The sequence below is a fragment of the Ananas comosus genome, linkage group 18, assembly GCF_001540865.1.
Source record: "Ananas comosus cultivar F153 linkage group 18, ASM154086v1, whole genome shotgun sequence".
NCBI classification, from domain to species: Eukaryota; Viridiplantae; Streptophyta; class Magnoliopsida; order Poales; family Bromeliaceae; genus Ananas; species Ananas comosus.
Genome location: NC_033638.1, coordinates 6,108,083 through 6,121,820, shown reverse-complemented (window position 1 = coordinate 6,121,820; position 13,738 = coordinate 6,108,083). Strand labels below are relative to the sequence as shown.

Here is a 13,738-nt window from a genome sequence, read left to right as displayed (position 1 = left end):
TCTTTAAATAACAGCGGGGTCAAATCAAAAAATAGATTTTGTCAAAAATTTTTCTACAATTTAGCCTTTAGTTAATTTAACATTAATAGATAAACTGACTTTATCTAAATCTGTTGCAATTCTTTTTATTTTTCTATTAAATTAGATATTAAATAAAATAAAATAAATTTATTATTTATTAATTTTTTTAGGGTTAATTGCATACAGGTCTCTAGAAATATAGTAAATTACAAATATATTCCTATAAAATTTAATTTTTACATATTGTTCTTACAAAAGTCTTAAATGTTTTCAAATATATCCTTACCATTGAAATCAGTTAAAAAAATTTAGTTAACTATAGATTAAATATTTAACCCTGATTAGTTTATAAGATAACCTAATATTTTTACCCTCTTTATATTATACTGTTGTAATTTTTGAAGGGACATATTTATGATGGCAAAATTGACATTTTACTTATTTATTGTTAAAATATAAACGGTTCTCAAACAGTAACAAATCAAAATGATATATTTAAAAATATTAGAATTTTTACATAAATACTATATAAAAATTAAATTTTATAAAAATATATTTGTAATTCATTATGTTTACATAAACATCTATATATTTAACCCTTTTTTCAATTTCATAATACAAAACGAAAAGTGCATTGCACGCGCATTCATACTATAAAGTATATAAATAAAAAAAATAAAATAAAATAAAAATATAAGAGTAACAAAGCGATCCCCCCATTTGCGCCCTTTGTTCGTTGTACGTTCTCTCTCTCTCCTCCTCCTCCTCCTCCTCCTCCGATCGTCTCCTCCAAACCCTAACCCTAGAAGGGCCGCGCCTCCGATCCACCACCCCAACCCCTCCGGCGATCCTCTCCATGGACGGCGGCGGAGGCGGAGGCGGCGGCGGAGGATGCGGCGGCGGCGGAAACAAGAAACCCTACTTCTTCACGCGGTCGCTCACGTACCACCACCACCCTCAGCACCGGCCCCTCTCCTCCCCCTCGAAGGCACTCCGCCGCCCCTTCTCCGACGACCCCCGCCCCCGGCCCCGCCGCGTCGTCCTCTACTCCACCTCGCTCCGCGGCGTCCGCCGCACCCACGAGGACTGCTCCACCGTGCGCGCCATCCTACGCGGCTTCCGCGTCGCCGTCGACGAGCGCGACGTCTCCATGGACGCCGCCTTCCGCCGCGAGCTCCAGGGGCTCCTCGCCGCCCGCTCCCGCCCCTTCTCCATCCCCCAGCTCTTCGTCGGCGGCCGCCTCATCGGCGGCGCCGACGGCCAGGACCCCGCCCACGTCTGCTCCGCGTGCGGCGGCGTCCGCTTCGCCCCCTGCCCCCGCTGCTGCGGCAGCCGCAAGCTCTTCGACGAGGCCGAGGGCCGCATGCGCCGGTGCGACGCCTGCAACGAGAACGGCCTGGTACGGTGCCCTCACTGCTGCTCCTATTGATCCTCAAAATCAAGAATTCTGATTAAAACAAGGAATTTTTTTTCCTTTTTTGATCTTTTTCTTTTTTGATTTGGGGTTAATTTGAGTGTAATTGAGCGGTTGTTGATTGCGTTGTTGTGGTTTTGTGTATTAATTTGGTATCACAGAAAAAAAAAAAAAAAAAAAAAAAAAAAAAACCTTCTTTGGTGATTGAGAGGAGGAGAAAAGAACAATTTGGGTTCTTTTCCCCCCTGATAGTGTGTGGTGATGGCAAAAAATGAAAGTGTAAGATTGCTTGTGTAAAGATACGGTACAGTAATTACTATGTCAATGTAAATATTGAGATTGAGTTGATTGTTTCTTCTGAATATTTCATTTCTCTTTAAACATTCTCTTCCCATGATTTGATTGAATAACTTGACAAAATGGTGTTTCCTTTCATGCTTTGTGGATGCAATCATGCAACAGCTTAGGGTGTATCTTTAATGATTTTTGCTGCTCAACAAATTAAATTGGTCTTCAGGTGGTTATAGGTACAAAATTTAGTAATATCGAGTTGTAACATTGTTGGATTAGTTGAAGTAGGTGTATGTTGGGCTTTTGCTGAGAATGCTGCATTTGACTTACCGGAATAAAGCATTTAGTTGATCTATTGTTGCTTCTTTTCAGTAGGATTTCTATTGGATTACCTTCGAGGTGATTTCATATTGTTATACTTTTCTCAAGCCTGCGAGGAACGATGATACATATCTCCTTTTGTGAGGCGGGAGTTCCGGTATTAGTCGTAACCGATGTTCATCTTCAATTATTGCCTGCATAGCTGATAACTATTAAGTTCCGGTATTAGTTATATGGCAATATGGCTCTAGGTTGAAGATGATTAACTAAATACTCATTGTTAGGAGTTCTCTGTACACCAAATGATCAAACTCTTATTGAATTCCTTATAAGAACAGCAAAATATCGATGCACATGAACACTCTTCATCTATTAGAAGAATATACACAATAACCAATTGCAGAGAACTAATACAGAGGACTTGAGCATTAAAAGAAATAAAATCAGGTGCTAGCATAGAATGATGTTATAGAATGATGCCATGGAAGTAAAAGTTTTGTCCAATATTTTTTTCGCAATGAGTTGGGTCATTAAAAACAAAAAACTGAAAAAATCTCTAATTATATAGGTGCTACTTCCTAATTAACGCCCTAGAGTTAAACTTTGATAGATACATTGACTGAGGGGATAAGTTTTGTTACCCGTGTGAGCTGTTTGATGTTGATATCAAGTGTTTTCTTTATGCAATTTTTAGTTGGGAAGTTTACTGGTTTTTAACAACATGAATTGACATGGAAATGGAGTAAGTTTGGTGTTCTTTATCTATGTGAAGAAGCAAAAGTGAGGGACCGCACATAAAGGATCTTTGTTGTGACTTATAAGCATTATTAGAACACAGAAGATCATTTGTCGGAGTTTTGGCTTTTAGTTAATCATATCCCAGACTCCCAATTCATTGATTAAATATTGTGGATGATAGAGGTGAGGCGTTTGTATCCTTTTGTTATCATTATTGATGTGTATCTGTAGCATTCAATTGCCATTTTGCTTTTCAGTCTGATATGAAAGGTTTATAAACCCAACAACTTTTGAAATATGCTCAGAATTTCCTTTTGGTATTTCTGGCTTTTTTTTTTAATTAATATTATCTCTTATCTTTCCCTTGGAGATATTCTGTCTTACTTCTGTCGGCTACATGAAACTTTGAGTATAAGCAATTTGGTCCGCGTTTCTTCTTCTGAGAGAAAAGCAAGTTGCTTATGCTGTTAGTTTAATTTTAGTTAACTTCATTCATTGTCAAAGCTATATATTCCTATTGGTGGAACAGTTGATAGATCTTTCGTAACTTATTATAGCATGCAACAGTTCTTGGATGGATAATTTCATCAATGCCCGAGTTTATTGAAGATGTACTTGGTCATGGAATCAAATTCTATATTTTTATATGTTTTTTCCCTTAAATTTTGACCTTGACATACCTGCCTACTTAGTCATGAAATTAAAATACGTATTTTATATGTTTTCTCTCAAAGTTGTCTTGGCATACTTGATCATGAAATCAAAATATTTATTTTTATTGTTTGTCCCCTTAAATTTTGATCTTCACATACTTGGTCATGAAATCAAATTATGTACTTTATATATTCTATTTTAGATATTCTCGCTCCTCAATGCATGTGGGAGGGCATTGACATTTTCATGTATTTGACTATATATTCTGATTTTACAAGCTCTCTTGATCTTTACTATTCCAATGTAAATGAATGATAAGTAAAGGTTTCGCAAATGCTTCTCGTGGATTCTTCGAGGGTGATGGCTGTTTTGATTTGCAGTGTTGAAACTTCCAGTTTTTGCACGATGATGCATAATTATATGCTCTCATTATTTCATTTTGTTTGTATGTAGATGGTCTATGAATTCTGTAGTGGGTTTGCGACTTATCTAAGTTCCATTGGTGCACGTTGGATTGTTGATGACCGAGGATTTAGGAGGTAGTTCTGTGATCATATGTTCGATTTCGAAGTTTAGGGCCTCTTTGATGCCAAAACAAGTTATATAGTAATAACTTGTGTTGGATGGTTTTCTTTCTTTCTCTTTCTCTCTTTATTTTTTTCTTTTTCTTTTTTGTTTTTAACATTAGAGTTTTATTTTAGTACTTTGCGAGTTTCTAATTATCATGGTTTCTGAGGGTGCTTTATTCCTTCATAGTCACTTTAAGATTGTAACATAAAGGGGAGGAGATATGCCGAGCAAGTTATTCTAGCATGCGAGGGGCTCACACGAGAACTTGATGTTTCCTGATCCACTGTTATGGAATTTCTTTTAAAAGAGCAATGTTGTTTCATGTATTATATATGCACTGTTGTTTTCTGATTCACTTTAATTCAGTTCCAACTTAATTGTTTTTTATTTTTTGAGAATTTTACCTTCAGTAGTGATAATTTGAAGATGGGCTAAACTTAGCACTACTTTTCATGTACAAAGAATTGCTTTAAGGAGAAGCCTCAGACACCCTTTTTTTTGATTTAGTCACTTTACCACCTCTGCTTTTATTTGTCGCACATAACTATTTGCGCTCAATTATTTTGTAGTTATTGTTTTGTTATATTGTTAGAACACACTGACAATAGGTTACAAATGACATGAAGGGATTATTGCTCTATTTTTGGCTTGTATATGTATTTTGAGTTGGTTTGTGATCTTATTGGCCTTTTGTAACCTACCATTAATCCATTAATTTTATGTTGGTTATTTTGTTTCAGCAGAATCAAAATCATGTCTCAAATAAAATTATGCGACGGTGAATTCCAGGTGTGCTAAACTTTTTTTATGATATTATAAGATGGGTTATTTTTCCTGGTAATCTTTAAACTCTGAATATCTAATTGCTCATTTAGTATTAAGGATCACTTGTTTTCTTGTGAGACTGCAAAAATTAGAATATATATATTTTAACCGATTCATTGCGATATATGCAGCATGATGTTTCTTACGGATCGTACTTTTTTACCATATGTAATGTAACAAATGGAGCATAATTAAGACATTTGAATAATATGAAAAAGCATGCTTACTCAATCCTTAATTGTTTCTTTGTTTATAGGAACATCAAAACATGCATTGGTCCCTTAAATGTTTCTTTGTTTATGGGAACATCAAAACATGCATTGGTCATAATGATTATGATGATGCTACAAGTGATATACACAAAAATAAGAAAGAAAAAAGCAAACCTATCTTTTTCCCCAGTGGTGTGAATTAGGTGTAAAGTTAACACATGATGATGGTGTTGGCAATGTTTAGTGGTGGGGCTAGCTAATCAAATAAACAAATGCAGTGTATTTTGTTGAAGTGGATGTGTTATTTTTATAGTGTCTATGATGATTCTGGTAACATGTCAATCAATGTTGGCACCATTTATTTCCCCTCCTTTCTCTCTCTCTCTCTCTCTCTCTCTCTCTCTCTCTCTCTCTCTCTCTCTCTCTTTGTTATTTTGGGTGGTGGGTTGATTGAATGAACAAATTGTGGGTGGTGGGTTGATTGAATGTACAAATTGTCATTAAGATATTGTTATAGCATTTAAGGGATGCATATGAGATGTTTCATGAGGAATCATGCTTTTTAATGAAGATGCTAGTGAAGTTACTCGCGTATTATGGTGGGCTAATACTATAGAAGATATAAGATTGACAAAATTAGAATTTTAAATTTTTTTAATTTGTCATAAGGCGTCAATAAATATAAATAAAAAATATAAAACATATATGTGTAAATATTGCAAAATCTATAATAATAAATAAATTACACATAACAATAATGAAAGAAGCAGTAATAAAATTATTAGTTCACACGCACCTTGATCACGCTGCTGAGATTGAAGAGGCGATTCGCGTTCTCCACGTCACCTCACCGTCGTTGTCGGCGTCGAGCTTCTCTTTAGTTACGGTCATGTCAATGTCGTACGGATCCCCCCACACCCACCGCTTCTTTTCCCTCATTGACTTTAAATTTATCGCAGTAACCTAATTTCAATACCTACACAATTTAAAAAAAAAAAATAATAAAGAAAAATATAAAAAATGAACCCTTCTTGTGAACAAGAAAGAAAAAAGAAAAATATGTGATAAAAAAGAGTACGAAGAGATCTTATTTTTATTTTTTTTTTTAAATAATTTCTTTAGATGAAAATGAATTATATGAATATATTAATTAAAAAGTGAGTGGGTGGAAGACGAAGCATCGTGCAGAGATAGAGATGGGAAGGTGAGATGGGAAGGTGAAGCATCAAAGAGTGGAAAGTAAGGCTGGCAAATGAATGAGCCGGCTCGTGTCTGTTTCGCGTTCGGCTCAATATTCAGCTCGCTCGAGCTCGACTTGAAATTAAATGAGCCGAGCTTGAACAGAAAATAAAACTCGAAATATATTTCAAGTCGAGCTTGAGTATTACTGGGCTCGCTCGAATTGGGCTCGAAAAGCTTCGATGCTATCAATAGTATCAAGTGCTTGGTGCTATCGAGTTTTCTGCCGTTAGATCTATTCATTTGACCATTTCTACATTCTTAGATCATACTATTCAATCAACCACCTACTCAATCCTAGAGGATCACTATCATCCTAACTGCATATCCCTTCATCCAAGAGCCGAAAACTTAATAGCATAAAGTGCTTGATACTATTAATAGTAAATTAGCCTAATTCTATATATATATATATATAGTAGGGCTACTATACTATTATGAGTATTGGGCCCTTCGTACTCATAAGTTGTTTTCAATGATAGAGCTTCCGAATCGACGATTCACTCCATTAAATATGATCTAGAGTATTTGAAACTTCTAGAAAATAAATTTCGTAATTTTTCGAAATCATAATAAAGTCCATCAAGCGGGCATAAAATGAACGGTCAAAATCGAACGATGTCTTAAAAATGAATAATCGGATCCTTCAATTTAAGATCGGAGTTATTGATCTTTATCTAGGTAGTGAATAAAATTTTCTATCAAAAATTCAACCTATTCGGATTCTTTTGCACCGTTAAACTAGCAAGTATTCCATACCGGCCGTTAAAAATTGTTAATTTCGTGAGCTTTTGATCGTAAGGTAAATTATGTCGAAAAATTATGAAATTTGATTTTTAGATGTTTCAAATGTTCTAGATAATGTTTAACGGTGTGGATCGTCGATTCGTAAGCTCTATCATCGAAAACAATTTATAAATACGAGGAGGATCGTACTCATAATAGTATAGTAGCCGGACTCTCTCTCTATATATATATATAGAGAGAGAGAGAGAGAGTGAGAGTTAGGCTGAAATACTATCAATAGCACCAAGCTATTAGTGCTATTAGTTTTTTAGCCCTTGGATTAAGAAATGTATGGTTAGGATGATGTGGGCCTCCTAGGATTGAGTGAGTGGTTGGTTTAATAATATAATCTAACGGATAAAACTAATCAAAGGATTAAATCTAACGGTGGAAAATTCGATAGTACTAAATCCTTGGTGTTATCGATAGTATCCCAGTCGGACTCTAAATATATATTTATTAATTATATATAATAATATATATTGATATTTTAATTATATATATTTAGAGTTTAAGTTATTAGGCATATTTGCTGGCCCACAAAAGGAATCAGCAAATCCCTACTTTAATTGCTCTCTCTCCTTTTCACCTACTATAATATCATATTTCATGCATTTAGTATGTTTGTTGAACTATTAGACATTCTTTGTATCAAATTTTAGATAATGTTTTTATACAAATTAAACTATAAATTGCATGATGTTAAGAATTTTAAGCGGCTCGTTTAATGCTCGAGCTCATTCAACTCGAAGTTAGGCTCGATCAAGCTCGGCTCGAATTAATTTCAAGCTGAGCTTGAGCCTAAATTTAGGTTCGAAATTAATTTCAAGCCAAACTTCAGTCGAGATAAGCTCGCTCAAGCTCGGCTTGTTCCCACCCCTACTGGGAAAGTGGGTGAAGTAGGAATTGCCAAAAAGGAGAGAGAGAAAGAGAGCACAGTTTAGAAGTAAAGATCACAAATAGGAAAAGAAGATCACAAATAGGAAAAGAGAAAAAGAATAAAGATATGTTGTTGTTTTCCTATTTTAAGTATTAGTTTACTCAAACACAGGAAAGAGTACATTAATAAATGGCACATTAGCAGCATTGTAGACTACAGTATGTAAACATTCAAAATGAAGATTTATTTGTCTTTAAATTCTACATGTTAATTTGCGCTAATTGTTCCTCTTATAGTCTATTGTTTCTTGTTAATACAATAATCCCAGATTAAGTCTCACTTTGCAGTACGTAATGTTGAATATAAATATTAAAAACATCGCTATCTGATAGTTAAAACTTCTGAAGAACAACAATTGTTTCATATTCTTTTAATATGACATCAGAGCAAGAGCTCCGAGTAAAGTCCTATTAAGCATCTAGTATTATTAATTGTCTCCCATTTAATTCAAGTACACAACTTATCGCATAATTAAACCTTCCAACAAATGAATTACATAAGGTTTGAGGACTTAATTGCAGTGAAAGATTATGAATTCAAGCTGCAATAGCATGAAAAAAAAAAAAAGGGGACCATCTAATTCTTTCTAAGTATGTAGATTTAAATATTCTTGATGGAGTAATCAAATACTATGAAGCAACTTAAAGGAGCTCTCAAAACTGCATCAGTTAAAATGAGTCATGAACACTTCTTCCTCTTACAGCATAAATAGCCGCGAAAGCACTTTGAATCATCAAATACCATTGACAACTAACCACTGTATCAAATATGTGATCCGAAAATGGCGCAAATATAAACAGAAGAGAGAACCATCTCATTAGTTTTAATGTCGATGCGAGGCTACAACGTATCTGATCAATCAACACTCTCCTTCGGTTTCGTGAACTGCATACTTGATTCAATGAGTAATTCGAAAAGTTTGTACTTCGTCGTGTGATGATCATTGGCTGAGAGGGACGCACTCGAGCTCGATCTCCAGCTCGCCTCGCTCGACATTCTGAAGTCTTAATGTGATTTCCTGCTTGATCTTGCCGTCCACGAGAGAGATGACACTGTCCTTGACTAGATTACTGTCGTCGCTGGCCAACCATCTCCCGAGCTGCAACGAGTCCAAGGCTGAGGAGTTCTCGTAGGCTTTTGCCGCAAAAACCAGCGGCTGGATGTCTATCTCCGCCTCCCCCATCCGATCATCTGTCGAGAACGTGTCCTTGTCGTACACTTGCTGCACCAAGAAATGTAATCGAATTCACAAAATCTCGTAATCAACGAGGAACTGCAGATCCAATCTCTGATAGTCTCGAAAACAAAAGAAATCAAATACGCAGTATGTTATTGCAAATCGAATAAAACTTGCAAAACTACATGGCAATGTAAACAACTACGATGCTTCGTAGGTGGAATCGCAATAACCAATTGCTTACTTACAAGTCAACATGACGAGAAGCAATCAAAAATTATTTCAAAAGATAAGCATGTCGACATAAACTGTTGAAAAAGTGAACTGCGATAAGTGAATCCTCTCACCAGCTTCAGCGGCGGGATGGGATCTGGGATCGATAACATTAGCCTTTCGTTCCACACTGGATTCAAATTGCTCTTTATCACGCGTGTTTTCATCGACTGCAAAGGGAACAGAGGGAGGAAAAAAAAAAAAAAGCCTGAACCATTTCGCGACCCCGATATATTTAGATTTAATCGGTGAAAATATTTGCTTACTTGGTGTCCGAGATTGAGGATAACGTAAGGATCGCTAGTCATCACATCCCTTACGGCTAAGTTGGTCCCCCTTATTATGTTGACCTTTACTAAACCAACAAATTCGACCATCCCCATCTACAAAAAAAAAAAAACAATGATTATACTGTTACGAAAGAAAACAAGATATCTGAAGTGCAGTACTGACGCAAACTTGAGAACCTGGTTGGCCGAACTTTTGGAGTGACTTTTCTACTCTAGAAAGCAGAAGCCTGAAGCTAAAATGAAATTTTGGGCTTCTGCTATAGCAGAAAGTTAAAATGAGCTCTTCTACCCGAAAGTAGAATCTCCAATAAAAGCAGTTCCAGTCAAACTAGCTTTTCTTCAAAAACTTCAATTATTTGAGGCAGTGATAATTCAGTGGTACAGTACAGTAAGATAGTAAGTAAACAATACCATCTTCTTCGCGGCCTTATTCTCTGACTCCTTTCGTCTCCAGCTGTTTCTGAAGGCATGGCCTAGACCATGACGGATTCCGGTGTGTTGTTTCTCATAACTTTTACCGCTGTAACAGTTGTTTTGTGCGGCGAAATTGGAATACGCTGTAGATAGTATAATTGCATTGGAGCTCGAAAAATGTTGCAGCTCATACTTTCTCCTGAATATCAAAATAAAAAGGTTAACTTTGTTCTTGATTCTGCGAGAATCTTCCAGAGAAGTTCACGTTTGGTTCCACGGAATCCTACCTGATAAAATCCGCACGTTCCTCCGTTGAAGAATCTGGTCGCGGTTTCTTATAATTTTCAGGCAAAAAGGCCTCATATTTCGTGTTTACAGTGGCATTACCGCCCGCGTTGGTCAAAGAATCAACTTGTTCATCTGTCCACTCATCTAGCTTCACTGAGAGGACCTGCGGAGGGAAAAGTGATAGACTTTATATTATTTTACGCTCACGATTCTCTGCGTGAAGTTCTCAATAAGTAAATCTGCTTTCATTACATAACATTATTTTAAGTGAATGAGCTTCAATTTCGGATTGAACAGAACCAGGTGAAACTGAAAATTTGAATGGCAATTTAAGTGGTTCCGACAAATTCAAACTAGGATTTTAACATTTTGGAAGATGTACTACGTGAATTCTGGGTGTAGTTCACTGAGTCGCTTCACTCCCACAACATGCAAAGTTAACGCTAAAAGATTACTGAAGAATACTCCATTTTACCAAATCACTATTAGTGATAACTGATAAGAAAGGATGTTAAAAATTTAATAGCAAAACGAGCAAATGGAATGAGTCGATACGAAAACGCAAAGTTCAGTTTAAGATCATACCTTAGATATATGTACACCAAGGCTTCTGTGCACTCCAGAACACTTGATACAGATAAATACACCAAGACTAAGTGACCTAAGTATCGTGATTTGTGCTCATCAGATATCAGCATGTTAGATACACTAGATTAATGTAGAAAACGACATTAAAAGAAAAGACTCAAATCTGTTTACATCGAAGGCGAAAATAAATATAAACATCTTCCTATCCAAAGGCAGTTAGTGAAATATTAAGGCCTCATTTCATTACGCTTCTGCTTTTTCATTATTAAACCCAAATTCAGTTGAATGTGCATGCCGCTAGATGGATCACTAGTTTGCACGCTATACATCTACGGATTTGCTTTGCAACTTAAAACAAGAATTCAGTATGCCAAATAACTTGTTTCTCGTTTACTCTATGTTTTCGAGGAAGATGAGTTTCAAACATATCTTCAATAATAAGAATAAAACAGCACGTCAGGCGGAAGTGATTCCCTAAGTTATGATCCACACGAAAGCCAAGATTCTTATTCAGACATTGGCCAAAAATTCAATTCTCACACAAATCAGAGAATCCTTGTGTGCATTGTGAAGCGAAGTTGGGGGAAACAATTATCAGATGATTCTGAACTCCGTCTTGCGACAGTACCGGTAATTTATAGTTCTGTATATTTTAAGATCAGGTGACTTTTTCAGCACACACATGAAACTCTTACATTATTATCTATTGTTTCCAAAGCATTTGCATTATAGTGCGACAAAAGCCAAATTAGCAGTTCAGCATCAAAATCGATTCTTGAACTCATGTATATCATGCTTAATAGTAGTTCTAATCAATTTCCTAGCACCAAATGCGTGCAGAGAATATGAACGACATATTATTAACCAAAAATGCACAGAATTATAGCAAATAGGATATTGAACACGAAAGGCTCGAGTAAAGTTCCCAGGATCAGATACTTACACCCATTTTGGATCTGGAGAGCCACAATCGGCGCAAACTCGATTACCTGGTTGGGTCAACAAATTTTCCAACCTCTGCGGTGGAGTAGAGGGACCTGCAATTTGCAACCATATATATTATTAAATCCAGAACAAACCACAAACTACTAAAGTGGAAAAAAGCCTAAAATTTCAGAACAAAAGAATGAGTTTGTTGCCACAAATGCTATATATTATTGCATGCAAAATAGGTTTAATACACACACAAAAAAAAAAAAGATGAAAAAAATAGCCTACTTATAAATTTAATCGGAAACTCGATTCTATGGTTTTTGTGAAATGATGTTTGATACAGTGCAATACATTGAATTGCTGAACATAACAAAATTGAAACTTGACTGTGTAAAATTTATGCTCCATGTAATTTACAGTAAACTATTGATTTACACATCAGGTGATCATCTTACATGGATATAATTAATCAAGTAGATTGTAACAGATGATCAAGTTTCAATTTTCTCTTGCATGGACAATTGATACCCAATTATTTGTAAGATATGATTTTTTTTGTTTTTTTTAAGAAAAACACCAATGTATCAGAAACTTTATATCTTCCAAGTATATGTAGACACAAATAAAATACATTTAACAGCAACAACAACAATTCAATGGAACCCATTACCCCCAAACTGGAAAAAAAAAAAAAAATCAAAAACAACAAAAAGTGGACCCTAATTTGAACATGAAATAAAAGAAAATTCATAAAACATCAAAAAATTATGGGGAAAAATTTTAAAAAAAAAGGACCTGGAGGATTTGTTGAGCTCATGATTCTCCTGTTGGGTAATCATTTATTTACATGCTCTGCCCAAAATCACAGCAACCTCCTCTCCCAAACCCACTTTTCCATTTGCCTCAACCCCTCCCTGAAAACAAAAAGAAAAAAAAAAAGAAAAAATAAAGAAAGAAGAAAAAAGATATTCTTTAAGAGAAAATTATGAAACCAACAACAACAACAACAATAACAAAAACAAAAATAAAAGCCCCCTTAAATTGTGTTAAAAAAGATTACCTTTGGCTAATAGGCCATGGAAAGGGAATGTGATCAACCCATATGACTGCATGAATCTTAATAATTAATTAACCAATTGATTAATCAATTAATTAATATATGATGAAAGAGAGAAGGGAAACTTTTTGATGGGTTGACCACCCTATCCACCTATAATAAATATAATAAATAATACATTAATTTCTTCTTTTTCTTTTGATTAGTGGGTTTCCATTTCCTTCAACACCAATGAGAAAAGGAAAGGGACAAAAGTTGGAAAAGAGGAGGTTAAAGGATGGTTGATTCTTGGTGGTGGTGGATAAGACAATTGGTTTCCTTTAGATGTCAACAGTTACACATACACCAAATTTTACCCGAATCCAAATCCGAACCCAATAGGACAGATTTAATTTAATCGATGTTAGACAAATATGATTTCGGATATGGGTATAAAGAACGAATATCTGACAATTCGGGTTCGGATATATATATATATATATATATATATATATATATTTTGTCCGTTACTCAATCCAAACCAGAATCCAAATTTGAATCAAACGAATATGATTTCAGATATGGGTATAAAGAACGAATATCCGTCATTTTTGGATTCGAATATATATTTTGTTCGCTACTCAATCCAAATCAGAATCCTAATGAATTTCACGTTATATATATATATATATATATCGAGAGAGCTAGCCTCGTATACTGTCGATAGT

The 13,738-nt window shown here is 35.3% G+C and overlaps 2 protein-coding genes across 10 annotated transcripts; one reads left to right on the top strand and one right to left on the bottom strand.

Annotated features, from left to right (window-relative positions):
- On the top strand, window positions 697-5,413 carry LOC109723708 (uncharacterized protein At5g39865-like). Of its 5 annotated transcripts, none has more exons than XM_020252171.1 (4): window positions 697-1,420; window positions 3,893-3,978; window positions 4,753-4,798; window positions 5,091-5,413. In XM_020252171.1, exons 1-4 carry the CDS (start codon window positions 878-880, stop codon window positions 5,247-5,249), a joined length of 834 nt encoding a protein of 277 aa, XP_020107760.1. In that variant the 5' UTR covers window positions 697-877; the 3' UTR covers window positions 5,250-5,413. The 5 variants fall into 5 exon arrangements, 3 of the variants coding, with proteins under 3 accessions (XP_020107760.1, XP_020107759.1, XP_020107761.1); XM_020252170.1 differs by having other exon boundaries at window positions 4,750-4,798; XM_020252172.1 differs by lacking the exons at window positions 4,753-4,798; window positions 5,091-5,413 and adding an exon at window positions 4,196-4,396 and having other exon boundaries at window positions 700-1,420.
- LOC109724326 (probable ADP-ribosylation factor GTPase-activating protein AGD11) lies at window positions 8,639-13,324 on the bottom strand. Of its 5 annotated transcripts, none has more exons than XM_020253114.1 (8): window positions 13,035-13,318; window positions 12,770-12,888; window positions 11,985-12,078; window positions 11,039-11,114; window positions 10,453-10,616; window positions 10,163-10,364; window positions 9,536-9,844; window positions 8,639-9,233 (listed from the first exon to the last, which is right to left on the bottom strand). In XM_020253114.1, exons 2-8 carry the CDS (start codon window positions 12,789-12,791, stop codon window positions 8,952-8,954), a joined length of 1,149 nt encoding a protein of 382 aa, XP_020108703.1. In that variant the 5' UTR covers window positions 12,792-12,888; window positions 13,035-13,318; the 3' UTR covers window positions 8,639-8,951. The 5 variants fall into 5 exon arrangements, with proteins under 5 accessions (XP_020108703.1, XP_020108704.1, XP_020108702.1 ...); XM_020253115.1 differs by lacking the exon at window positions 12,770-12,888 and having other exon boundaries at window positions 9,536-9,631; window positions 9,728-9,844; window positions 13,035-13,317; XM_020253113.1 differs by lacking the exon at window positions 12,770-12,888 and having other exon boundaries at window positions 13,035-13,319.

Excerpts from the sequence above, each read along its gene's own strand:
- LOC109723708 (XM_020252170.1), top strand. The coding sequence starts at position 878 with ATGGACGGCGGCGGAGGCGGAGGCGGCGGCGGAGGATGCGGCGGCGGC. Across the intron at positions 3,979-4,749 it reads GATGACCGAGGATTTAGGAG|CAGAATCAAAATCATGTCTC; the intron begins GTAGTTCTGTGA and ends ATTTTGTTTCAG. Across the intron at positions 4,799-5,090 it reads TATGCGACGGTGAATTCCAG|GAACATCAAAACATGCATTG; the intron begins GTGTGCTAAACT and ends CTTTGTTTATAG.
- LOC109724326 (XM_020253113.1), bottom strand. The coding sequence starts at position 13,086 with ATGCAGTCATATGGGTTGATCACATTCCCTTTCCATGGCCTATTAGCC. Across the intron at positions 11,115-11,984 it reads TCTCCAGATCCAAAATGGGT|GTCACTTAGTCTTGGTGTAT; the intron begins GTAAGTATCTGA and ends CACGATACTTAG. Across the intron at positions 10,365-10,452 it reads GAACGTGCGGATTTTATCAG|GAGAAAGTATGAGCTGCAAC; the intron begins GTAGGATTCCGT and ends TTTGATATTCAG.